At 43.8% G+C, this 25,048-nt stretch overlaps 3 protein-coding genes across 3 annotated transcripts; 2 read left to right on the top strand and 1 right to left on the bottom strand.

Annotated features, from left to right (window-relative positions):
• Nucleotides 1–17,916: 17,916 nt before the first annotated feature.
• LOC308285822 (phosphomevalonate kinase-like) lies at nt 17,917–19,649 on the top strand (the record flags this gene model as incomplete). Its single annotated transcript, XM_080726712.1, has 2 exons — nt 17,917–18,537; nt 19,266–19,649. The coding sequence occupies 2 exons, from the start codon at nt 17,917–17,919 to the stop codon at nt 19,647–19,649; spliced, it is 1,005 nt and encodes a 334-aa protein (XP_080582838.1).
• Nucleotides 19,650–20,117: 468 nt separating this feature from the next.
• Nucleotides 20,118–20,396, top strand: LOC308285816 (cytochrome c oxidase assembly protein COX19-like; the record flags this gene model as incomplete). Its single annotated transcript, XM_080726700.1, has 1 exon — nt 20,118–20,396. One exon carries the CDS (start codon nt 20,118–20,120, stop codon nt 20,394–20,396), a length of 279 nt encoding a protein of 92 aa, XP_080582826.1.
• Nucleotides 20,397–21,406: 1,010 nt separating this feature from the next.
• LOC308285805 (1-phosphatidylinositol 4,5-bisphosphate phosphodiesterase delta-4-like) lies at nt 21,407–23,647 on the bottom strand (the record flags this gene model as incomplete). The annotated part of the gene is made up of 1 exon (XM_080726688.1): nt 21,407–23,647. The coding sequence occupies one exon, from the start codon at nt 23,645–23,647 to the stop codon at nt 21,407–21,409; it is 2,241 nt and encodes a 746-aa protein (XP_080582814.1).
• Between the last annotated feature and the right edge of the window lie 1,401 nt (nt 23,648–25,048).

Here is a 25,048-nt window from a genome sequence, read left to right as displayed (position 1 = left end):
AAGTATGGCAGAGTTATGTGGCGCCAAAGTTTCTGGTTTTTTTTCGGAGTCCCCCATTCTAAGTCAATGGGGTTTTTGGGCGTCGTTTTTTGCGAATTACATCGCAATCGTATCGCGGATCGGAAAGAAAAGTAATAGCACACCATTCCCGGCCGAGCCGCACGTTTTGATGTGTATATTGCGGGGGTGGCGTAAATCGTGCGGCAGTTATTACGTGCCGAAATTTCCCCCATTCTAAGTGAATGGGGTTTTTTGGCGTCGTTTTTTGCGAATTACGTCGCAATGGTAACGCGGATTGGAAAGAAAAGTAATAGCACACCATTCCCGGCCGAGCCGCACGTTTTGATGTATATATTGCGGCGGTGGCGTAAATTGTGCGGCAGTTATTACGAGCAGAAATTTGCAAGAACATTACTTACTGACTGACTGACTGACTTAAGTATGGCGGATTACAATAAGTGTTCTGCTATTGCATAGCAGGCACACTTAATTAATACAAATATTTTTGAAAGTAACAGATCTACAAGCTCGCAACGTGTGTGACACGTGGTGAGCTTGTAGACATCCGGTGTAGATTCCCTGCAATGAACGTCGTTTCATGGGGGCGGGACATGAAAACTACCCAGGAAGTGACATCCGTTGCATTGTGCCTTTCAGCCCAGTCAGATGGAACAGACAGGGAGAACTACCAGACTGCTGCAAGCAATGCTCAAACTACAGTCACACTCAATAGGTATGAACTGAATCTATGTCATTTTAACCCTGCTTTAGCTATTCAAAAATAGCAGATATGCAAGCTCATGGTGTGGTCGCGCTATGAGCTTGTAGATCTGCTATTTTTGAAAAATCATGAACATTTCTGCAAATCATTGAATAAAGCAAACTTTTGTAACTCAAATATTTGCTTCTGGGGGGTCCCTGATGCATAATATTTTCAGATGGGGGTCAGCGGCCAAATTCATATAATTCTAGGGGTCCTTGACATGAAAAGGTTTGAGAACCACTGACATAGAAATATGCGTTTTTCAACTTTTGTAGACATTTGTAGAATCTGGTCAAAATATTTAAAGACTTGCACAAATTGTCAATTGTTTTTCAAAAATAGCAGATCTACAAGCTCGCAGCGCTGTGAGCTTGTATATGAGCTATTTTCATCTGCTGTTAAAGTTATATTTATTTAATGCGGTCACTTCAATGCGGTCACTTCAACTGCCATAAATATGTTTTATTATACCTGCCATTGTTTCAACCTTATCTTCATACAATTGGTCCTCAGTAATGTTCATTATACGATGGCACCATTCCTGTGTCTCAGAGGAGGTCTTTGGACAGTTAATAATAATCGCTATCATCGTTTATCGCGATAAAAAACACACAATAATCGTATCACAGAAATTAAATGTATTGTGAATTCGTCCTACTTCATGCACTGAGATCAATTCACCTTTTATTTGCAGAGCTGCACATCCGGTACCATTTAAACCCTCTATAATTGGTAAACGGACCTGTAAATAACGTACTTGATACACAAGTAAAAGCACAAAATGTTTGAAAATAGCAGATCTACAGGCTCACAACGTGCCAAATAGTGTATAAAATTGGGCTAAAGTGGAATAATGTATGTTTTGTAATATAATCATTTATATCTGCAAAGTAACTATTAACTAAGTTTTCAAATACATGTAGTGGAGTAAAAGTACAATATTTGGACCCCAGATGTAATGGAGTGGAAGTAAAAGTATTGGAAATCGGAAATACTCAAGTAAAGTAGGCCTACACATACCTCAAAATTGTAAGTAAATCTACTTAGTTACTTTACACCACTGCATTTTTTTATACTTTGGCTTTTAATCCAGCTTGAACTGTGGTCCCTAAAATCAGTTTTTTTTTATCATTCTGTATTACTTGACTGTTTTGCACTTTGTAAACCTTGGCTATATAAAAAAAAAAGTAGATTGGATTGGATAATGCAATCTCACTGGCAATTATTGCGCGTACAGTAGGCCTATAGCTTAACTGCAATTATTTGACAGCTATACTTACTGTACTAGTTGATACACGTGATGAATAGTACAAGGTGAATAGTTTTGGAAATAGGACATTTCCACCCAACAGCTATTAGCCTATACAACTTGCGAAGTTTTTTGTTCTTCTTCCATTTCCCCCTTTGTTAAGGCCCTATCTCAAGCTGAGAACCCCACAACGTTTGTGTGTGTGTGTGTGTGTGTGTGTGTGTGTGTGTGTGTGCGTGCGTGCGTGCGTGCGTGTGCTTTCCCTGCACATGAATAACAATGGCCTGTCTCAGGAAATGCCTTGTAAACAAGTGAACTTAATGAAAATCTCTTATCGGGGGAGGGGGGAGGGACAGAGGGAGGGAAGGGGAGCTCACTCGCCCGCCGGGGGACAGGCGGCGGCGCATAATGCGGCAATTAATTCCGCAAATGAGTTAGGAGAGAGTTATGCAAGGCAATATTGGCCATTACAGCTGGGATGATTGCATTAGGACTGGGAGATAATAGAGATGCTAGGGACGCACACACACACACACACACACACACACACACACACACACACACACACACACACACACACACACACACACACACACACAGAGAGAGAGAGAGAGAGAGACTACTGCGACACACAGCAAGGTTCACCTCAGGGACGTAGAGAGATGTCAGGGGCTTAAATTCCCTAAAAGGATCCTTTGGGCAAAAGCTGATCTACAAGCTCTCAACGCGTTGCAACCAAGCAACGGGTATACACTCAAACACACGTGATGCACACTCGCACAGTGGTTGAAGATGTATTCAATGTTACGAGAGTAAAACTACAAAAGTAGCTGCATGCGTCAAAAAGTACCAACATGAAATATGACTCCTTATGAATAAAAGGTTTTCGATATCTACAAGGTAGCTAAGGGCTTGCTTTCTTTTTTTAAGAACCAAAGCATAAATGTGATAAAGATGAAGTGGGATCGTCTTTTTTTTAAGTAGGACCACACTGCACACACGCACACATGCACGCACACGCGCACACACGCACGCACGCACGCACACACACACACACACACACACACACACACACACACACACACACACACACACACACACACACACACACACAGAGAGAGAGCTCCTTTAGGGACGGTCCGTTTAAAATTAATAATTGGTATAGTCCATAAGAGGGGGGGGTCATCAAATATTTATCTGAGCAGTTGGGGGGGCCATGTTTTTTTTATTTTGTCTGTAGGGGGGGTCATGCAACTTTAATTGGTCGAATTTTGTAATTAAAAATGCTTAGCTTTGTTGTTTATCTAAACAACATTAAGTTAGTATATCAAAGTTTCACCCCTACATAGTTGACTCAACTTGGTACATTCCAGTCCTACACGTCCCTCGGCCCCGCCCCCTCCTCTGCTCTCCACTGTTCAATGCGTTGTTGTGGACATTCACTGTGTGCCGTGCTCACACAGGAGTTTCCTGGTAGCAGCTGGATACATATATAGGCTAACAAACACCTTATTTGTTGTCACAACTCGAAATGTTCACTTACCAAGAGAGGAATATAAGCATACCTCCAGTTTCCCCCCCCCAAAAAGAAAAGCATGTAGAAAAAAAGGTGTGTAATTCTCTCTCTCACTCTCACTCTCACACACACACACACACACACAGCTGCAGTGGGAAGGAGTCAAAGAGAGAGAAAACACTCATGCATACTTTGTTTACTTTGCTTGGTTTTCATATCATGGAAAATGGATCACAGTTGCTCAATCTTTCTTTAGTTTGGAGTGTTGTTGTAACCCCAAGAGGGCACCTATGGAACCAAATGGACCCCCAACATCAAATAGTGTGTTATAAAATTTGCCTCTATAGGTATTGATAAACCTATAGGCTATAGCAGCAATTATGTTAAACTAGTATCTAGTAAAATAACGGGTGGCTCTTAATAGCCGCTTTGTGAGTTTCTGTAACCCAGAGAAGGGATAATATGGACCCTCAAGGCTGTCATGGGTCCAGTGGTGGAAAAAGTAGTCCAATTATTTAAGTAAAAGTATCAATACAATAATGAAGAAATACCCAGATACAAGTAAAAGTCTGGAATTCAAAATGTACTTGAGTAAATGTACAGAAGTATTGGCATCAAAATGTACTGAAAGTACCAAAAGTAAAAGTACTCATGCAGAATGTCCTGTTCTTTTCTGATCTTTTGAAAATAGCAGATCTACAAGCTCACAATGTGTTGCGTCTATTTTCAAATGGCCAAAAATGTATAGGCTATAGGGCTGAAGTGGTTGATGTAGGTAATCCAAATATACAAAGTAACTAAAGTTTTCAAATAATTGTAGAGGAGCAAAAGTACAATATTTGTCTCTGAGATGTAGTGGAGTAAAAGTATTACAGTATTGGAAATTGGAAATACTCAAGTAAAGAACAAATACCTCAAAATTAAAAAGTACAGGACTTAAGTAAATGTACTTAGTTATTTTACCACACTGCATGGGTTTCTCCTGTTGTCTTGAATACAAAAAAAACATTGTTTATAGTGGGGGGGGGTCATGCATTTTCCTCAAGTCTCTCAGGGGGGGTCACCCAAAAATATTTGAAGGTTGTGGGGGGGCCAAGGAAAAATATAAAAATGATATCACATGTGAACCAGCACCCCCTAGTGGAAAAAAAACGAATGGTCCCTTACCACAACTTCCTGTTGCACGTCCTCTTATTCTCAACTTCCCCTTCTCTCTCTATAACGGTCTCAGAATCTCACACACGCACGCACACACGCACAAACGCACACATGCACACACCCCCACACACGCACACGCACACACACACACACACACACACACACACACACACACACACCCGCGAAGAAGAAGAGAAGAATTCAACATTATTCCAGCATTTTCCAATCACTTTTGAGATTTTTCGTGTCCAAAATAGCAGGTACACGCTTGAACAATCCAATTATGATTGTGAAATGGATCCATTCTGTATAATGATGAGCACTGTTTGCTTTGGTACTGTGTTGAGTTATGCGCTCACATTGCTATATATCTTTATTTCTATTTACTAAATGGACACTTTAATGGGCAACTTAATGTGGACTGATTATTGACGATGTGACGACCTGATTTGAGCCACCTCCGAACGGGTGTGTATTCATGCTTGATTTGGGTTTGTTCAATTAAATGCCTCACAGTACCATGAGTACTGAGCAGTCGAGTGAGTGCGGGGCATTAAGGGGAGCAAATGCTAATTTTGTGCAAATGTGTCTTAATGCGCCAAATTTTGCCCAGATGTAGCCCAGGGCATGCTCTAATTATTTAGCTAGGGCGCCCCAGTTTGCGACCTCATCACTCACTCATCACTTTTCATCACTTATCACAGTTTTGTGGGCTTTTTCTGGGGTCATTTGTAGCCCAAGGAATGTTTTTTGTGCAAAGAAAATGCTGGAAATGTATTCAGCATCATGACAAACCCCTAGTTAGACCTCTCACATCCTACTTAAATACCCAGAAAAAAAAAGTTTTTCTGGGTATTTTCCTCCTGTATAGAAAGTCGATGGGAGCACCACTTGACTTGGCCTGATGTGGGGACCCCGAAGGTCGCAAACTCGGGCGCCCTAGCTAAATCATTAGAGCATGCCCTGGGCTACATCTGTGCAAAATTTGGCACGAAATTAGCATTTGCTCCCCTTAACGTCCCGCACTACAAAGGCTGTGTAACGACAAGTCACGTCTTCCGTTGTCTCCATGTTTGTTGTTTTAAGCCCCCCGTAAGTTATATGTTATCCGGTGCTATTTGTGTTTTAGTTTTACCGCTAGTCTTGACTCATACTGCAAGAGCATTTTAATGATAATGCATTTTGTACACTGACTCCAGTTACATTTTGAATAACGGCCTTTTCCTTGTAACAGAATATTGCTACAATGTGGTATTGCTGTACTCACAGTAGCCTCTATATATCTGGTACTTTCTTTTAGCACACTGTTAACCAGTGAAAAATAGCAGATATACAAGCTCACAGCGCGGCACCGAGTGCCGCGCTGCGAGCTTGTAGATCTGCTATTTTTGAAAAAAGTCATGAAAATGTGTGCAAATCTTTGAATGTATGTATTTTCAAAGCGAACGGTTGTAACTCAAATTTTGCTTCTGGGTGGTCCCGGGAACTAGATATTTTGAAATGGGGGTCCGTGGCCAAATAAATATCATTTTGGGGGTCCTTCACATGAAAAGGTTTGAGAACCACTGACATAGTAGTCTCTCAAGAACAGACTAACTGAGCTCCAGTTGAGTGAAAAGGACCTTTTCTTTGACGATGGCTGGCCAGATTGCTGACATAGTTTTTCCAAAAATCTTAGAAGGATTCAAAAGACACTTATAGAATCGGGTCAAAATTCGAATTTTCACGATTTTTCAAAAATAGCAGATCTACAAGCTCGCAGCGCGGCACTCGGTGCCGCGCTGTGAGCTTGTAGATCTGCTATTTTTCAATAGTTAAAGCATAAAATAATGAAACACAAAATGTGTACCCGTTCTAAATGGGTTAAAGTTTGGCCTCAGCTCCTTTGTTCCCAGCTCTTCTGGGAAGCCAACAGAACAGCATGTCACTCGCACCGCGGTGCGGAAGTTAAAGCACTCTTAAGAATCCTTTCACGGAAAAAAAACTCCCTCTCAGTCCATTGATTTAAAGTAACACTCCCACTCTCCAACACACAGACACACACGACAAGCTGCCTCTTGGTAAACTGACAAAAAGGGATTAAAGTTATGTGGTTTGGTTTCAGATCTTCTTTGATAGCCCCTGCTGTCCTCTCAGCCAAAGACTTTTAGAACCACATCGTCCGCTTTCAACTATTTTCCTGTGGAAGTCACGTGGTCTGAAGCGTGCGACATGCCGCGGGGGAGGGGGAGGGGGAGGCTGGATAATGTTTTCTGCACAGAGAGAAAACAAGTGCGCAAAACATATGCACTCACGTGTGTGTGTGTGTGTGTGTGTGTGTGTGTGTGTGTGTGTGTGTGTGTGTGTGTGTGTGTGTGTGTGTGTGTGTGTGTTAGTGTGTGTGTGTGTGTGTGTGTGCGCGTGTGTGTGTGTCATAGATAGGCCACACTAATGTCAATAAAGTGAACAGTGTAGCCTAGTATAATAACACTGCCACTGTGCCTGTGCCTGTGTGTGTGTGTGTGTGTGTGTGTGTGTGTGTGTGTGTGTGTGTGTGTGTGTGTGTGTGTGTGTGTGTGTGTGTGTGCGCGCGCGAGAGAGAAATGCTCACTCAAAGCCACCACTGAGCTCCCATCTCTCTCTCTCTCTCTCTGTCTCTTTCTCTTTCTCTCTCTCTCTCACTCACTCACTCACTCACTCACACAATGTGTCTCGCCCAGGCGTGGGGAGGTGGTATCCTGTTCTGTGAAGGCTGAATTTATAGACTGGGGAGAAGAAAAAAAAACTTGAAAATACACCTCTATTACACAGGCTCTTAGCAATACAGCCCTGTATTGAGACCCTAGGCATACAGTACAGCTGCTGTAACCTCCCTCGTAGCCTTTGTTACGCCCTCCTCCCCCGATTCTTTACACGCTAGGCTTTTGACAGAAGAACAACAGATTCAGAGCATATTTTCTCCCACCATGCACCCGTCCCCAATGTTGTCATTCTGACAGCGTTCCCTCTTCAACAATGAATGTCCTGACGGTCCCCGTTCGGTCTGTGACTGTGAGAGTGTACGAATGGAACCAAATGGACCCGCCTTATGTATAGTGCTGTAAAGTACAGCAACTAAGTACCAGTGGTGGAAAAAGTACTCACATGATTTACGTAAAAGTATCCATCCATCCATCCATCTTCAACCGCTTATCCGGAATCGGGTCGCGGGGGTAACAGTTCCAACTGAGACCTCCAGATCTCCTTATCCTGAGTAACTTCCTCCTCCCTCAGGGAGTATACCGAGGCGTTCCCAGGCCAGTCTGGAGATATAATCCCTCCATCTGGTCTTTGGTCTGCCACGGGGTCTCCTCCCAGTGGGACGCGCATCGAGGACCTTCCTGGGAAGGCGCTCGGGGGGCATCCGTACTAGATGCCCGAACCACCTAAGCTGACTACTTTCCAAGTGTAGGAGCAGCGGTTCTACTCCAAGTCTCTCTCGGGTGACTGAACTTCTCACCCTATCTCTAAGGGAGATACCTGCCACCCGTCTGAGGAAACCCATTTTGTCCGCTTGCACCCGCAACCTTATACTTTCGGTTATGACCCACACGTACTGAATTTCCCCCTTGGGATAATAAAGGTATCTATCTATCTATCTTCATGACCATAGGTGAGAGTAGGAACGAAGATTGCTCAGTAGACAGAGAGCTTTGCCTTCCGGCTCAACTCTTTTTTCTTCACCACAGTGTGATTTAGCGACTGCAAAACCGCTCCTGCTGCTCCGATTCTCCGGCTGATCTCCTTCTCCGTCTTCCCCTTTCTCTCATTCGTGAACAAGACAATACTGCAATATAGAAATACTCTGATACAAGTGAAAGTCTGTAATTCAAAATGTACTTGAGTAAAAGTACAAAAGTATTGGCATCAAAATATACTTAAAGTACTAAAAGTAAATGTACAAAATGTTTGAAAATAGCAGATCTACAAGCTAAATAGGGCTGAAGTGGACCAATCTATGTTTTATAATATAATCATGTATCTGCAAAGTAAATAGTAACTAAAGTTTTCAAATAAATGTAGTGGAGTAAAAGTACAATATTTGAATCCGAGATGTAGAAGTAAAAGTATTGGAAATACTCAAGTAAAGTACAAATAACTCTAAAGTGTATTTAAGTACAGTACTTAAGTAAATGTACTTAGTTACTTTACACCACTGCTAAGTACATTTACTTTTACATCCACTCCACTACATCTCAGAGGCAAGTATTATACTCTTACTCCACTTAAATTATTGGGAAACCTGTGTTACAGTAGTTACTCTGTAGATTTGGATTAAAAACAAAAACATACACTGCACTTCAGCCCTACAGTATACACATTGTGGCCTTTTTTTCTTTAAATAGCCGATCTACTATCTGCTATTTTCACAATATTTTCACAATTTATACTTTTGAAAACGTGTAAAACAAGACATTCTGCATAAGGGAATGGTCACACTGCACTTTAATGAGAGCCAATGCTTTTCTGTTTTTTTGTGACCTAATATCAAACAGAGGGGGCTGTGAAAAAAAAAAAAATAAATAAATAAAATAATTTTAGAATCAATAAACTGTACAAGAACACACCTCACACCTGAAGGTCTGTGGAGGGTGAACCAAATACCTGTTTTGGGAAACACTAAAGGGGTATTTTTTTACTTTCAAACATGTTTGGGGTCATTTTAAAGTCTACTCAGGCTTTTGTGAGCAAACCAGTCTAACCAGACTTAAGCATTCAGTATTTAGATATTTGATTTCCATTATTCAGGAGATGGAGTAGACTTTAAAATTACCCCAAACATGTTTGAAAGTGAAACTAACAGAATAGCCTGATTATAGTTTTCAGAATCACATATAAGTTGAAAAACAGAGTAAAAAGGCCTTTGAAGATCTGACAGGGATTTCCATACTTGGCCCAACTTTGTTTTGCTTTGAATGAATATATTCAGATATGCATCTTCATTCCACAAATGAATAATGGTGGAGTAGCTTTAACAGCATTTAAATTTGATCACGGCATTATTTGCCAATAAAGAAAGCACACCAAAACAGACAGAGAGACAAATAAGTCTAAAGCACACGGCGCTCTTCGAGCGCAGTGTAATCAGGCAATTTAGTATTCTGGTGATCTATCTGAATTGCCTCTATCAGCGTCATTAGTGTAGTCTAATGTGACAGCCATGTATGGATTGACATTATAAGCCTGCGTTTCTACACGAAAAGATCAGCCAATTTATCATAATTACGTTCTATTTGATCATGTCGCTTTGTCACTATGTCACATGTCATATATCAGGGTGCATGTTTGTGTTGCACTGTGGCTCCATAAAAGACAAACTGAGGAAAACAGGGATGTGAGATGAATATTATAGAGGCTATTTTAAATGTCATAGCACAGAGAAGCGGTTCTTAGAATTATTATTGGCATACATACAAGGACATGCACGCACGCACCATCGGCGGCGGTCAGTCATGGTCGAGCATGACTGTTGGACCAGGACCTGGAACATTTTAACCACTTTAACCATTATTTTATACCTTGGCTATTGAAAAATAGCAGATATACAAGCTGGTGCTAGCGCAATGAGCTTGTAGATCTGACATTTTTGAAAAATCTTCATGGACAATGTTTCTCCAGGTCGCCCTGTCTGTTGCCACGTCTTCCCAAGATCTAAGCTCTATGTGCGCACGCACACAGGCACACGCACACACACACACGGGCACACGCACGCACGCACGCACGCACGCACGCACACACGCACGCACGCACGCACACACACACACACACACACACACACACACACACACACACACACACACACAGCAGATACATTTTCAGGTCATTTTCTCCTACATCGTGTTCCCTTTATGCTTATACCCAGTAATCTGTCTCAAAAAAACAAATTGCAATGCGGACTGAGTGTGTGGGTACACGTGCGTGTGTGTATATTATGGGGTAGGTCAATCTGAGAAGCATTCACTATCGTCTGTAGCCTATACTTGGGTTAGGTCATAGTCAGCAGCTTGGAAGACAGGCTGACTACTGACTGTATATATAAATGTTGTTTCCCTTTTCTCTTGCCTTTATTCCCCAAAGACGATTAACATAATCTCAAAATCCTGGTGAAAATTAGATAAACTGAAAAAGTTCAAACCAAGGCTTTGCAGGGGGGAAATGTTCCAGGTTTCCACTGCAAACAAAAAGACGTTATAATGTGTGTTGTTCACAGAGCCTTGCTGTTAAACAGAAATCTAGCCAATTTCCAACCTAAATCCCATAGTTTGATGTGAGGACATATATTGTAAGCACAGTGTTTCCCTAATACTCGGTCCTAATCCAATGATTATTGTTTCAAAAGATTTGTATCTCCCCACACTCCACCAACCGAATACAAAAAAACAAAAAAAGTGAATTAAAAACAAATGAAAACATGTGTTAAGATATAGTGAAAACTATATGTTATTATATTGTGGTGCCGGTTTCTCTAATATCTACCCCTAGAGCTGGTTTCTCTACCCCTAAACCATTGCTGGGGCAGCATTGGCTTAGGGGTAGAGAAACCGGCATAAGATCACAGAGGGTTCCCGAAAGGTTTCCAGTTCGCATCCGGGCTCCCCCGGAGTTGGTGTCGAAGAGTCCTTGAGCAAGACTCTGAACCCCTAGTTGCTCCCTGTGAGCAGGTTGGTGCCTTCCTCCGCCCATTGGTGTATTTTGGTAGGTGAATGTAATGCACAATCTATGTAAAGTGCATTGGATAACGGCGCTATACAAATGCAACATGTTTTCACTTGTTTGAGTCCCCGGGGAGACATCCGATTTCTGTTTTGGGTCCCAAGGCTGAACGACTAGTGTTTAGTTTTGTGTATTTTTTACACACTCTATGTTCATCTCACATGCCTTACCCTAGTATCCTCCTCAACGTGCTTCTTGTGGAGCCACAACCCAACACAAACACACACCGTGATGTGTGATGATATGTGACATTATGACAGAGCGACACGATCAAATAGAACATAATCATGATGAATTGGCTGATCTTTTCATGTGTAAAACGCAGGCTCCGCTGTGGCTTATAATGTCAACGCTCTCCCTCAACCCAACCATGCACGGCTGTCACATTAGACTACACACATGCTGATGAACGCAATTTAGACAGACAGGCTACACATATATAAATAGGGTTCACGGTAGGGTAAGTGCTTTTTCTTTGGTTACAATAAGTGTTAAATAGCTCTGTATTCTGATAGTACTCAGTAGGCTAATCATTGCTATATTATATAGCAATGATTACTATCACAATGAAGAGCTATTTAACACTGTTAAAGAACAAACACTCCAGTAAAGTGTTTATTCCATAACTCCCGTAAAATATAGCTCTATGTTGAGTTTGTACTACTCATTGCTATAGAGCAGGGGTCTTCAACAGGGGGTACGGGACCCCTAGGGGGTCCTCAGAGTTACTACAGGGGTAGTAAAAAAAGAAGAAAAAATAATCTAATTCCATGTTTTCAATTTTTATCTAACAATAAAATGTTAACATCAAACGTGTTGCTATGTAAAAAAAAAAATCCTGTAATCACCCCTAGAAACTCTCAAAGCTTGTATTTACACACAGGAGACTCATTAATGTACATCGCATTCATCATAAACACACCAAATGCTAGTGGTTCTCAAATATTGTATTGGCAAGGATCCCCTTAACTCTGAGAGTGTACAAATGGGACCTAAAGGTCCATTTGGTTCCATTTGAACACTCTCAGAGTTATAGACCTGTTACAGACATTCAGGGCTATCTCTTTATGTGTTTCTGGTAACACATAAAGAGATAGTCAACTCATTTTGTATATCCGTGGCAAAAATACTTTTGATAGATATATCCACCACAAGCCACCATGGCGACAACCTCTGGTTACCAATCATATTATACAGGTCTATGCATACAGTATACGGTAATGAAAACCTCATAAGAACATTGACCATTAATCTTAGATATCTATGATATATTTAATTTATTTTAAGTGTTTCTCCTAGCTTGCACTCACTCTCTCTGTCGCTCCATTTTCTATTTCTTTCTTTCTTTCTTTCTTTCTTTCTTTCTTTCTTTCTTTCCTTGCTTCCTTGCTTCATTCCTTACTTCCTGAAACTACGGACGATGGAGCTTGCACCAAAAAAAAAAAAGAAAATCACTCGCTTCTTCACAACTGTAAACACGTGATGCAGCCATAAAGCTGCATCTGATTCTGAATGATGGTGCAAACCATCAGTCATGTATGTTCACATGCACAGACCATCCGACATGGATGTTTGCATGTTTACAGGGAGATGATTAAAATGTCACTCTGCTCCCAGCTAGATGAGAAGCTCCCAGAGGACTGTACAACAGTTTGCAGTTTTATTGCGGTGTGTTTATTACAATGTCGAGCTGCTGCTGTAGTGATGGGAGCAGCTGGTACGGGTGTCACGGTGTGACAAGATGCAGTCCATTCTGCTGTCAAAGCCACTGCTTTATCAGAGCCTGCACTGGAAGGAGAATGGAAAAAATGTGTACTGGTGGAAAATTACCACAACATTTTATGTGGGAATACTACACTTTAAAGCAAGGGTCTTCAACAGGGGGTCCGGGACCCGTAGGGGGTCCTCAGAGTTACTACAGGAGGTCCTCCAAATCATTTGAATAGAAGCATGTTTTTCTCTTTTTATATTAACCACTTGAACCCTAATCCCTAGTGTCCATATTCTGATAACGTTTGCCAAAAATAGCAGATCTACAAGCTCACAACGCCTCGCAGCAGACTAAGTACAGAGTGAAATGTCAAGTTTATTATTGACGGTTCAAGTGGTTAAATATCTGAAAATGTACATGAATCCAAAACACACTGATGATCGTGCTGTCAAGCCATGAAACTATAAGGAATTTTTGAAACAGTAGTGGGGGTCCCTGCTTCATCTCACTCTCTCAACTAAGGGGTCCTTGTCCCATTCCTAAGCCAATCATTTGATGAGTCTCAAAGAGTGGGAGAGAGTGGAGGGCAGCGATTCAGGAGTTCCCATTGCACTCTTGGATTGTGAGAAAAAAAAAAGAAAAAAAAAAAGATTGTATTTCTGCTATTTTTGAACATCCAACTATGCAATAATCTACAGTGACAGAGATGCTGTTGCGGTTTTAATGGGCTATGTGATGCTAAAGTTGTTAATCAGACAAATGGACTAAAAAGTGTGTGTGTGTGTGTGTGTGTGTGTGTGTGTGTGTGTGTGTGTGTGTGTGTGTGTGTGTGTGTGTGTGTGTGTGTGTGTGTGCGTGCGTGTGTCAAGAGGGCATGCACTTGTAGACAGTAGAGAATGTGATAACAGCACATGTCATTGAGCTCTCTCTCTCTCTCTCTCTCTCTCTCCACACACACACACACACACACACACACACACACACACACACACACACACACACACGCGTGTGTGTGTGTACAGTATGTGTCTGAGTGTGTATGTTTAGAGACAAGCAGAACAGCAACAGGGGGCACACTCAGTGAAGTGTGATTACAATCAATCAGTATATTTAGCCTATAGCCTTCTTTTTTTGTCACAAAAATAGCCGATCTTCAAGCTCAGAACCCTTTGTGATGTAGATCATTTTTAATTTATGAATACCCAAAGCGTTTAGTGTAGTAAAGCAACGTACAATACATGCATTTCAGATGTAGCAGAGTAGAAGTATTATAAAAAAGGGGAGTATTAAAGTAAAGTTAAAGCACCTCAACAATGTACTTAGGTAGGACTGTCATCTAAAGGGATACTGTGACTGTCACTTTAAAAAGTAATCTTAAAATATTAGTTAATATGTTTATGATGTCATTGTGAGAATGCGCAATTATAAGCCAATCAAATGAATTGACTGTACTTAGACTACTTACTGTACTGATCAGCTGTTGTTGGGGGGCGAGGGGCAGATTACACTGTGACATGAGTTTCAGACTATTTCAGACCGTTTTCAGAGAGACCACGTGACCTACTGTATCATATACTATTATACTCTCGGAGCGTGTCAGCGGGCCTTTAAATACTAGGTACAGTACTTGAGTAATTGCACTTTCCACCACTTGGGGGCCCGTGTTGACAGTATGAGAATGCAAGCGTGCGTGCAGCGTGCGTGCGTGCATAGCTGATTTTAGCCTCTGTCAGGAGGTAGGGCAAGATTTGGTACAGGGAGGAGAGCAGGGAAGTGCAGAGAAAGTTAAGAGAGGCAGGGGCTGAAATTTTGAAAATAGCAGACCTCCAAGCTCACAACGCGTCGTGACGCGTTGTGAGCTTGGAGGTCGGCTATTTTCAATACTTGATAACACACTAAATTAAGCATAAAAAAGGCAATACTGGAGATGTGGCGTACACTACAGCATGGATTGCTACACAGTGAGGGCAATTCTTTCAACATAAGCTGATGCATTCATGTTCAGGAGAGTTTGGACAAGGCAATTCTCTTGAATGCTGCCTTCAGGTATAAAGAGGGAATTTCTTTCACTTTTTTTACAGACAGATAAAAAGGGCAGGGGCTCAAGCCCCCTATGATGTCTATATGTGTGCACATGCCTGGAGGAGAGAGATATAGCCTACAACAGGGGTGGGCAACTTTGATGATGGAGAGGACCACTATATTTTCACCCGCATTCCAGAGGGCATATACAGTCAAAAATACAAAAAATAGCCGATCTACAAGCTCAAAACGTGTTGCGGTGCGACACGTTTTGAGCTTGTAGATCTGCTACATTTGAATTGGAATCCTGAAAAGTAAAAATTGTATTTAATTTCAAATGCATTTAGTTATTCTCATGTTAACTTTATGAACTTAAATACAAATACATTGGACATAAAGAAAGACTAGTACTACTACTAGTCATTAAGCTGCTAATATCTAGTAAATAAAGCAGGTTATGTTTTCGTGTTTGGAATTGTACCAGCTGAAATCTAGCAGTATTCCGATATCAACCTGCGGGCCACATTAAGTGAAGGCCGGGGCCGCATGTGGTCCCAGAGCCGCCAGTTGCCCATGTATGGCCTACAATCATTCATATTTGATAGAAAAACACTGTGCTCATTACGTCCTGCAGGGCAGAGCAGAGATCAGAGAGAAAACCATCATGGTGGTCACTTTATTAAAGCCTTGTTATAAGAAGCTTTCATTTCATACACATCTATTTACAATGCCTAATAGTCCAGTAATTTTAGGCCAAAATTAGGCTAAACCTAAAACAAATTGCAATAGTAGCAAACTCAACTGATTTTGTATCCTCAATATGTCCTAAGTGAGAGAAAAAAAGTCCCAAGGAATCCCATCGGGGGAAAGTTTTGAAAACGACCTACCTACCTTCACTTACTACACTATAAAGGAAAAAATGACTCCCAAAAAAATCTGCTTTAAGTGGGATGTGAGGGGTCAAACTAGGGGTTTTTAATTATTCTGAATCCATTGCAAGCATTTGTTTTGCACGAAAAACATTCCTTGGGCAAGAAATGGACCCTCAAAATGATGGTTTAGTGATGAGTCATCAATTTTCACAGTCTTTTGGGGTCCGTTTTTAGCCCAAGGAATGTTTTTCATGCAAAACAAATGCTTGCTATGGATTCAGAATAATTAAAAACCCCTAGTTTGACCCCTCACATAGCACTTAAAGCAGATTTTTTTGGGACTCCTTTATAGTGTAGTGTATAGTAAGTGAAGGTAGGTAGGTCGTTTTCAAAACTTTGCCCCGATGGGATTCCTTGGGACTTTTTTCCCTCCCTAAGGACATAATGAGGATACAGAATCAGTTGAGTTTGCTACTATTGCAATTTGTTTTAGTTTTTTTCATATAATGACTGGACTATAATGACACTTGTATGCAAATGACAAATACGTATGAGAACGCCACACATATCTAGATGAATCAATGAATCAATCTTAAAAAAAAAGAAAATAATAATAACATTATGTTTAATTGTATGTCTTTTTTTCATAATCAATAGATAAAAAATGGCTGGCACCCCTGTAAAATTGCCCCCGTGTGTGTGTGTGTGTGTGTGTGTGTGTGTGTGTGTGTGTGTGTGTGTGTGTGTGTGTGTGTGTGTGTGTGTGTGCGTGCGTATGTGCGTGCGTGCGTGCGTGCGTGTGTCCGTCCGTCCGTCCGTGTGCATGTGTGCATGTGTGCGTGCGTGTGTGCGTATGTGCCGGGCGCCGTTGATTGGCAAGATTACACCTTGGTTTCCACCTAATGAAGAATTTAATGAAACAATGTGCTTCATTCCACGGAGGTAATTTATTTTTTACATAATTACTTTAATTAACTACATGCCTGGCCAGCACTCCGACTTGTGTAGGCTATAATAGGTGTGTGTGTGTGTGTGTGTGTGTGTGTGTGTGTGTGTGTGTACACATGCCTGTGTGTAATTTGAGGTCAGTGAGAGCCTGAAGGAGGTCAACAGCACCCCCTTCAGGCTTCCTCATCCACTGTCTTATTTCCAGTGCATACACAGGCCTGCCTTTCACCGAGAACGCTGCTTCCTCATTGGCTAAAAGTTACTCTATAAAGAATAAAATTGGGGGGTTGTAAAGTGAGTGATTCTCAAACATTTCAATTCCATGGAACCCTGTAATTATGGAACAGTGCAACTATGGCTCCATTTGTACGCTGTTCAGAGTGGGAGAGTGTTTTCTGCTGGTGTTTCAGTCCGAGTGTATTAAAGGGTGCGTTCGGAAATGCGCACCGGGTGTGTGCTCAGTGTAGTGAGTGCCGAAACCTAACCCTAATCCTAACCCTAACCTCAGTAAAACTATGCCTAAACCCTACCCTAACCCTAACCCTAACCTCAGTAAAACTATGCTTAAAACTAACCCTAACCCTAACCCTAACCAGAACAGTGCGCATTTCCGAACGCACCCTTTGATACACTCGGACTGAAACACCAGCAGAAAACACTCTCCCGTTCAGAGTAACAGTCTTGTAAGGGTCCATTTTGAACTCCATCAGGGAACCCTGGACCACACTTTGACTACCACACAAATCAAACCCGGGGTTAAAAAGGTCTGTCCTTTGCTACTTGCCCAAATATGGGCTCCCACACTGATGTAAACAAATATGATGTCATCAATACAATGCCATGCTTGCCTAAATATGGAGTTCCAGGGAGAGGGAAAGAGACGCTGACAGACTGTCAGTCCGAGAGACAGGCAGACAGACAGTCAAGTGGTCACTTGACAACATAATGGAGGCAGCCGAGCCAAAACTGATTCTCTTGCTCAGCGGGAAACGCAAGTCGGGGAAGGACTACGTGAGCAACCTGCTCCAGGAGCGCCTCGGCACCGAGGCCTGCTGCGTGCTGCGCCTGTCGGAACCGCTCAAGTGGCAGTACGCGCAGGAGCACGGCCTGGACGTCGGCCAGCTCCTGGGCGCGGGCGAGTACAAGGAGAGGCACCGGGCCAACATGATCCGCTGGGGCGAGACACAGAGAGAGCGGGACCCAGGGTTCTTCTGCCGGACGGCCACTAGAAGCGCTGCCGCCGCTCGGCAGCCCGTGTGGGTGGTCAGCGACGCCCGGCGCCCGTCGGACCTGCGCTGGTTCAGGGAGGAGTACCCGGGCCTCACCCGGTGCGCCAGGGTGCACGCCTCGCAGCGGGCCAGGGCGGCCCGCGGCTGGGTCTTCGCCGCCGGGGTAGACGACAGCGAGTCGGAATGCGGCCTGGACAGCGGCGAGGGGTTCGACTGGACGATCAGGAACGAGGCGGGCACTCGGCCGACGCTGAGCGAACAGCTTCAGCCCATTCTGTCTCTGGCCAAAACGGCAGCAGCAGCAGGGCACCGCTCTGACCTGAATGGACACTTACAGGTCTGTTACTCTGAGAGTGGACAAATGGAACCAAATTAACCTGTGCTCTCAGAGTTGAGTGAACACTAAAGGATTCTTCAGTACAGGCTGGAGTCACCAGAGAACATTATATGGTATGTCTGTGGTCACATTAAACTTCATTGAAATGAACACTGTTTGAGAATCACAGTTGTCGTCAATGTTGGCATCAGACATAACTAGAGGTCTTCTGTCCGTTTGATAAATGGCCAAATAAGGAGTCCCACACAGCTCCAGACCCACCTCCAAGTAATTATGATGAATGACGACAACAACAATAATGTCAAATACAGAAAAGGGGTGCCATATGCCATATATTATAGTGCAGTCACTTGAGGCCATCATAAAGAATAAGGGAAGATTATATTGTTAGCAAGCAATTCATATTTAAATCATAACTAATTGCTACGTGCTGTACACCTTACACTATCTGGTGAACTTTCCTCGGAAAGGGATATGAGTTGGTGAAGTATCTCTACATACGGACAACTGTGGCCATCGAGATAACGATGAAGGTTATCACCAGCAGAACGTAATCTAGTACCAGACGGTTTGTGATTTCCTTCAATATAAGGAATTTACTGTAAACAGTACGAATCCGTTTAGTGACGCTATCTACCAACCTCGCTGTACATTCGGGAAGAAATCCGGTCTTCTTTCGAAAAGCTATGTGGACGTTGGCTGATAATTCTCCCTCTCCCTTACCCGAGAGGGCCATCTACGGCTTTGTTCTTTACCTTTGCTCCCAGCTGGCTTTCTTTTCGTATTGTCTGTGGGCGTACGTTCCGGACGAGTGGCTTCACGCAATAGGCCTCACCTTCTTGCCTCAGAAACGCTGGGCCCTCGCGGTGCCCATCTACCTCCTGGTTGCGCTGGCTGTTCTGGTGGCACTGCTGTTTGGCGTCAACGTGTGCCGCACCGCTCCGCTCCACTCGGTGGACAACGTCACAGATGTCTACGCTGCATCGCAGAGAAGGGACGACTGTAAGAAAGGGGGCGTCGCCAGGTTAAAGGACGTTGACGTCAGTGCGGTCAGCAAAATGCTTCACCTTCCATCTCCAAGGTCAGCGACTCTCAAAGGTGGGGTCAGCTAAACGGTTAAGAGCCAAGTCCCCCTCTGCCCTCCTAGCATACAGTCCATTGCCACACTTGCCGGTCTCTGTCCAGCCAATCTCCTCCTGTAAGAGACAAAGCCAAACGTAGGAGCGGTTAGCACCACTCAAGAATTAATGTAAAAGACCTCCAATTTGATATGCATGAGGTGACAGACGCCATTTGATACTCTTTTTTAATCGCCCTCCATAAACACTAGACTAGAATCTTCAGTGGTTAATTTAACATAAAACTGTACAAATGGAACCTAATGGACCCATACGTTGTTCCTGCAAGTTACAGACCTGTTTTGGGTTCAATTGGACCCCTGAGTTCTATGTTGTCGTAGCAACGGAAATAAGATGCTATATAAGGCAACACAGGCAGCATGAGGTCGACACTTCATTCGCCGGTTACAACCAGTTTCGTCCCTAACTGATGTATTAGAATTAGAAAGCGTCAATCTTAACATGTCGACTGCTATGAACTTCGGAGCCAAATCATTTAAGCCTCGGCCACCCGACAAAGGGTCCTTCCCTCTGGACCACTTTGGGGAATGTACGGCCTTCAAAGAGAGGTTCATGAGATGCCTACGAGACAACAGCTTTGGCAACTGCAAGTGCCGCCTGCAGTCCAAAGAGTACCTGGAATGCAGAATGGAACACCAGCTGATGGCCAAGGAGCCTCTGGAGAAGCTGGGCTTCAAGGACCTGATGGTCCCGTCTGTCAGCCAAGAGGCCACCTCATGACCATTCCCTGTAATGTCACGGTTTCCCCCCCTTGTTCCACTGAATTGACAACAGCTGTACGAAAGAGTGTCTTCGGGAATAGATGCAAGAAGACCTGGTGGTGGAATGAGAGACTAAAGGAAAGCATACAGAGGCAGATGAAAAGGAAATTGGATAGCCAGGGATTAAGAAAGTGGGAGGGGTAAGGCTAAGGAGTGGGAGGAGTTGTAGGGCCAAGCTGATGAAGGACAGAGATGGAAATGTGCTAACAAGACTGATAAAGAGAGAGATACTGTGGGGATAGTGAACAAAGAAATAATGGGTAGATATGAAGATCATGCCAATGGGAAGGCAGTTGGTCCGGATGACATACCTGAGATGTGGATATGTTGAGAAAGATTGCATGGGACTTCCTCACTACTGTAGATTGCTTGACACAATGTTGGAATGCTGGTACCGATGGCCTTGTTGAGAAGCATCTCATCAGAAAATCGGCAAGGGATGATGAGCAAGCTGTCGTCACACTGTGGCTTTCATATCTATTGTAGGGTGTCTTTGGCAGCAGAGGTTGTGCCAATAAAAGTGATGCATTTCAGAGACACGTGGATGAAATAAGTTACTATATGATACATATACACTACAGTATATATGTATGACTCGACAAAAAATAATCCACAAACAAAACAAATAAAAGCGACTGGTGCATTCAAAACAATATAATAATAATAATAAAACAAAACCCAATAGGGGGACACTACACAAGTTCTCTTTCTCTCTCTGGTTGATTTCATTTTGGTAAAATAAATACAAGGTCCAACACAATATAACTTCAACCCAGGACTTACATGTTAACCTTAATACAATTTGTAGATGGCTCGCCTCCTAATCAATATGCATCCTGGGTATCTTCAAGACGACAGACCTTTAAGAGGCTTAGTATAAATCTATCGTCATATATCAATTCCAGGACTCTCAAGCACTGACATTCCATTGTTTGGCTGATGTATTCGTCCCCGTTTCACTTTCTGTGCTTACATTTCACTCTCCGGTATGTAGTCCGAGATGCTGACATTGACGAACAGCGAGGCTTGAGGGATGGTCGTTCCATCTTCGGACAGTAGACTTATGTGACGATATCCTGCTTGAATGCAGTCGAACGGAAGGGTGAATTGTCCAATGAAGTTGTTGTTTGTGCCCGCCATGTCATAGTCCTCGACCACAAACCGGATCAGGGCCAACTCGGGGGTGTGGATGACAAAGTCCAGAGTATCGTTCCACACTGGGTTAAAGCCGTTGTTCTTAAGGGTACGGGTCTGCAGCTGTGCCTCGTCCAGGGGCACTCCGTACACCTCCACTCTGACCAAAGGGTCTACTATGGAGCGTTGTTTCACCTTGGGAAGCTGCTGCCCGCTGATCACCCGGATGGACAGGTTGAGCGGCCGGTAGCCTGGGCGGTCCTCTGGTCTCTCTGGGTCAAACAGTGTGTCGTTGTCCCTCATGAAGTCGGGTTTGAGGACGTAGCCGGAGCCGCCGTTCTGAGCGAACATTCCGTCGTTCAGGTCCATGGAGAGCCCGGGCGTCTGGTAGTTGAGCGCCACGAGCTGACATCCCCCGTTCCACATCTCATGTGGCCTGTAGTTCGAGGAGTCTGTCCTTGTGCCCTTGGGGTAGATCCTGCTCAGGTGCTTCGTGTTGTGTCGTACGAACGGTGTCCCCTCGTCCCTGACGAGCTTCTTGGCCTTGTTCTCGGAGTAAGATGACATCTCGTAGCATTTGGAATGCAGGAGAGCGTGCTCAAAGCCGTGGAAGCTGACAGTCTTGCAGTAAACCACCAGGTCCGACAGCTCGCTGGACAACGTAGCCGTGTCCCTATTTTCGGTTCTCTTTCTTTCTTGGCTTTCACTGTCTCCGTCCTCAGAGGTCTCGTCGTCTTCGTCCTCGTCACTGCCTTCGTCCGACGTCGTATCGCCCGAGCTGGGCTCCAGGCGGCCGATCTTCTTGGCTTTCACCAGAATCTTGCCTTGGAGCTCCTGTGGCGAGGGCAGCTTCTCGGGGACCTCCCCGTCCAGTGTGCTCTTCAGAAGCGCGTCGCCCAGGATCTCTTCCAGATACTGAGCCATGATAGTCTGTTGGTCCACGCCGCAGTGGTTCTCTATTGATATGATGACAGGGAAGTTTGACGCCATGAAAGCGTACTCCCCGATGGTGGCAATGACATCTCTGTAGGGGATCCTGGAGGTCAGGGTGTGCCCGTGATAGACGATTGGCTGCCCGTCACTGCCGTCCCAGCAGTCCACCTCGATGCAGCGGCAGCCGCGCTTGAATGCCTGGATATAGGCCTCCTGGCTGCTCTGCCCGATGAGCTGGTCTGCCATGAGGTAGGTGTTATGGGAGGTGGAGATGAAGTAGTGGCTCAGTGCCTGGCTCATGTCCTGGTAGAGGTCCCGACGGCCGTGTATAAAGATGGAGCCATCTTCCTGGGAGCATAGGTACATCTGGAAGCCATCCAGAGACAGGGCTCCCTGTTGCTTGGTTTCATCAGACGGCTCGTATCGGTCGATCAGTTCCCGGGCGTACTTTGCGCTACGTTCCCCTTCCTGCTGCTCCTGGGCGAGGAAGCTCTCCAGCTCCTCCAAGGTTAAGATTTCCCCGTCTTCGGAATAGTCCTGGAACACCTTCCACACTTCGTCCCTCTGGGTCAGCATCCTGTAGAATTGGACAAACTCGTCGATCTCCAGGCCGGTGTTTGCCGATCTGTCTGCCATGGTGAAGAGGCGGAAAGCGTGGTCCTCGTCCATGTCCATGTTCATCATCTTCAGCATTTTGCACGTCTCCTTGAACTCTATCCGCCCGTCGCTGTTCCTGTCAGCCTTTTGAAACCAATCCCACACCCACTGGTCGAGCCTCTCGTTCTCGTCCATGTTTTCGGCCTTTTCGATTAGCTTGCGCATGCCACAGATCCAGGCCTGGGCCTCTTCGGGCGTCTCTGCCACCAGGTCCAGAGTGCCTTGGCGACCTTGGAACGCCAAGGTGAAGCAGAGGTCGGCGGGGAACTCTGCCGCGATCTCCGGCGCCGCCAGCAGCTCAGACTGGTGGCCCTCCCGCACAGACTCCACGTCAGTCGCAGAGAAGGTGGAATGGCCTTTCCCAAAGAGGCCCAAGCCTTTCCTGGAGCGGTACAAGATGGTCATGCTGTCTTCAAGGAGGCGGAAGTGTCTCTGCTTCTTCCAGTAAGTCGACCTGACTTTGATCAGGTTGGACCCTGCCATCATCACCTTGAGATCTTCGTCATCCTGAAGGGTTGAAGTTGGTGCTTCCATCCCTGTGCCAATGGGAATCTCCTAAAGGAATGAATGAAACTAAACAGATGTGTGGCCTGTCACCAGCACCGCTTTTCTGTCTGGCTTTACACTGCCGGCGAATGACGACCATGGCTCTTAAGTACTCGGATGCTTACGTCAGATTTGTTTTTCAGGATAGTAGTGTCTACTGGATTTGTTTTGTTACATTTATTGTTGGTAATTATTAGGCATGAATAGGTTTAGTAAAACAATTATAACAGTATAGTCAAGTGGGTGGCAGTGTTCACACCGACAAAAACAAAGAAAATGGTGAACAATAGTTAGTTATCTTCATAGTTATAGTGTCTGGTGAGAACGGTGCTTTAGCTGCAGTATTTTTGTTGCTTGCTCAGGGTGGGTCTGTCGAGTCTCTCCTCTACATGTGAAGTGTCTTGCGACAACTTATTGTGATTTGACTCTTTAATTAAAACATTTTAAATTCTTCCTTAAAATGCAAAAAGAAAAATACATCAAATTTTAATCAATCGTCAATAATTCATCACTTGAGTATTTTCTAGGAGGAGATTCTAAACGCACACTTTTGGCTGCTCAATATGTGTGGAGTTGTCGTCTCAATATGTGTGGAGTTGTCGTCTCAATATGTGTGGAGTTGTCGTCTCAATATGTGTGGAGTTGTCGTCTCAATATGTGTGGAGTTGTCGTCGACTTATTATGGTAAATAATATGCATTCTACTCAGTGTGTGTCTCAGAAGAGGCCTGTGGACAGTTCAGAAACCTGACCTGCCCGTGACATCATCTAAGGCTTTGTTATTCCTAGAACTTTAGGCCAGTCAATCTAAGCTAAAAAAGGGCCTGACCCAAAAGAAATCCCAATAGTAATGGTTCAAGGTTTTTTATGATTCCTAGGGTCATCCAAAAACATATTAAAAGTTGTGAATTATATATTTAGTGGATCAAGGTAAATTCAGGGGGTTCAAGTTTGGGTCCATTCACTTACTATAGCCTACAGGAAAAAAAGACCCCCAAAAAGTCTTCTTTAAGTAGCATGTGTGGGGTCTAACTAGGGGTTTTTCATGATTCTGAATCCATTGCAAGCATTTGTTTTGCACAAAAAACATTCCTTGGGCTAAAAACGGACCCATAGAACTATGGTTTAGTGATGAGTCATCACTTTTCTGGGGTCAGCTCCGTTTTGTGGTGTCCGTTTTTAACCCGATGAATGTTATTTGTGCAAAACGAATGCTTGCAATGGATTCAGGACCATGAAAAACCCCTAGTTAGACCCCTCACATGCTACTTAAAGAAGATTTTTGGGGGATCCTTTTTTTCCTGTATAGTAAGTGAATGGACCCAAACTTGATCCAGGAAAA

Source organism: Nannobrachium achirus, assembly GCF_963921795.1.
Source record: "Nannobrachium achirus genome assembly, chromosome: 1".
Taxonomy (NCBI): Eukaryota; Metazoa; Chordata; class Actinopteri; order Myctophiformes; family Myctophidae; genus Nannobrachium; species Nannobrachium achirus.
The sequence above is the reverse complement of the archived record's forward strand: the minus strand, read 5'-3'. Positions and strand labels throughout refer to the sequence as shown.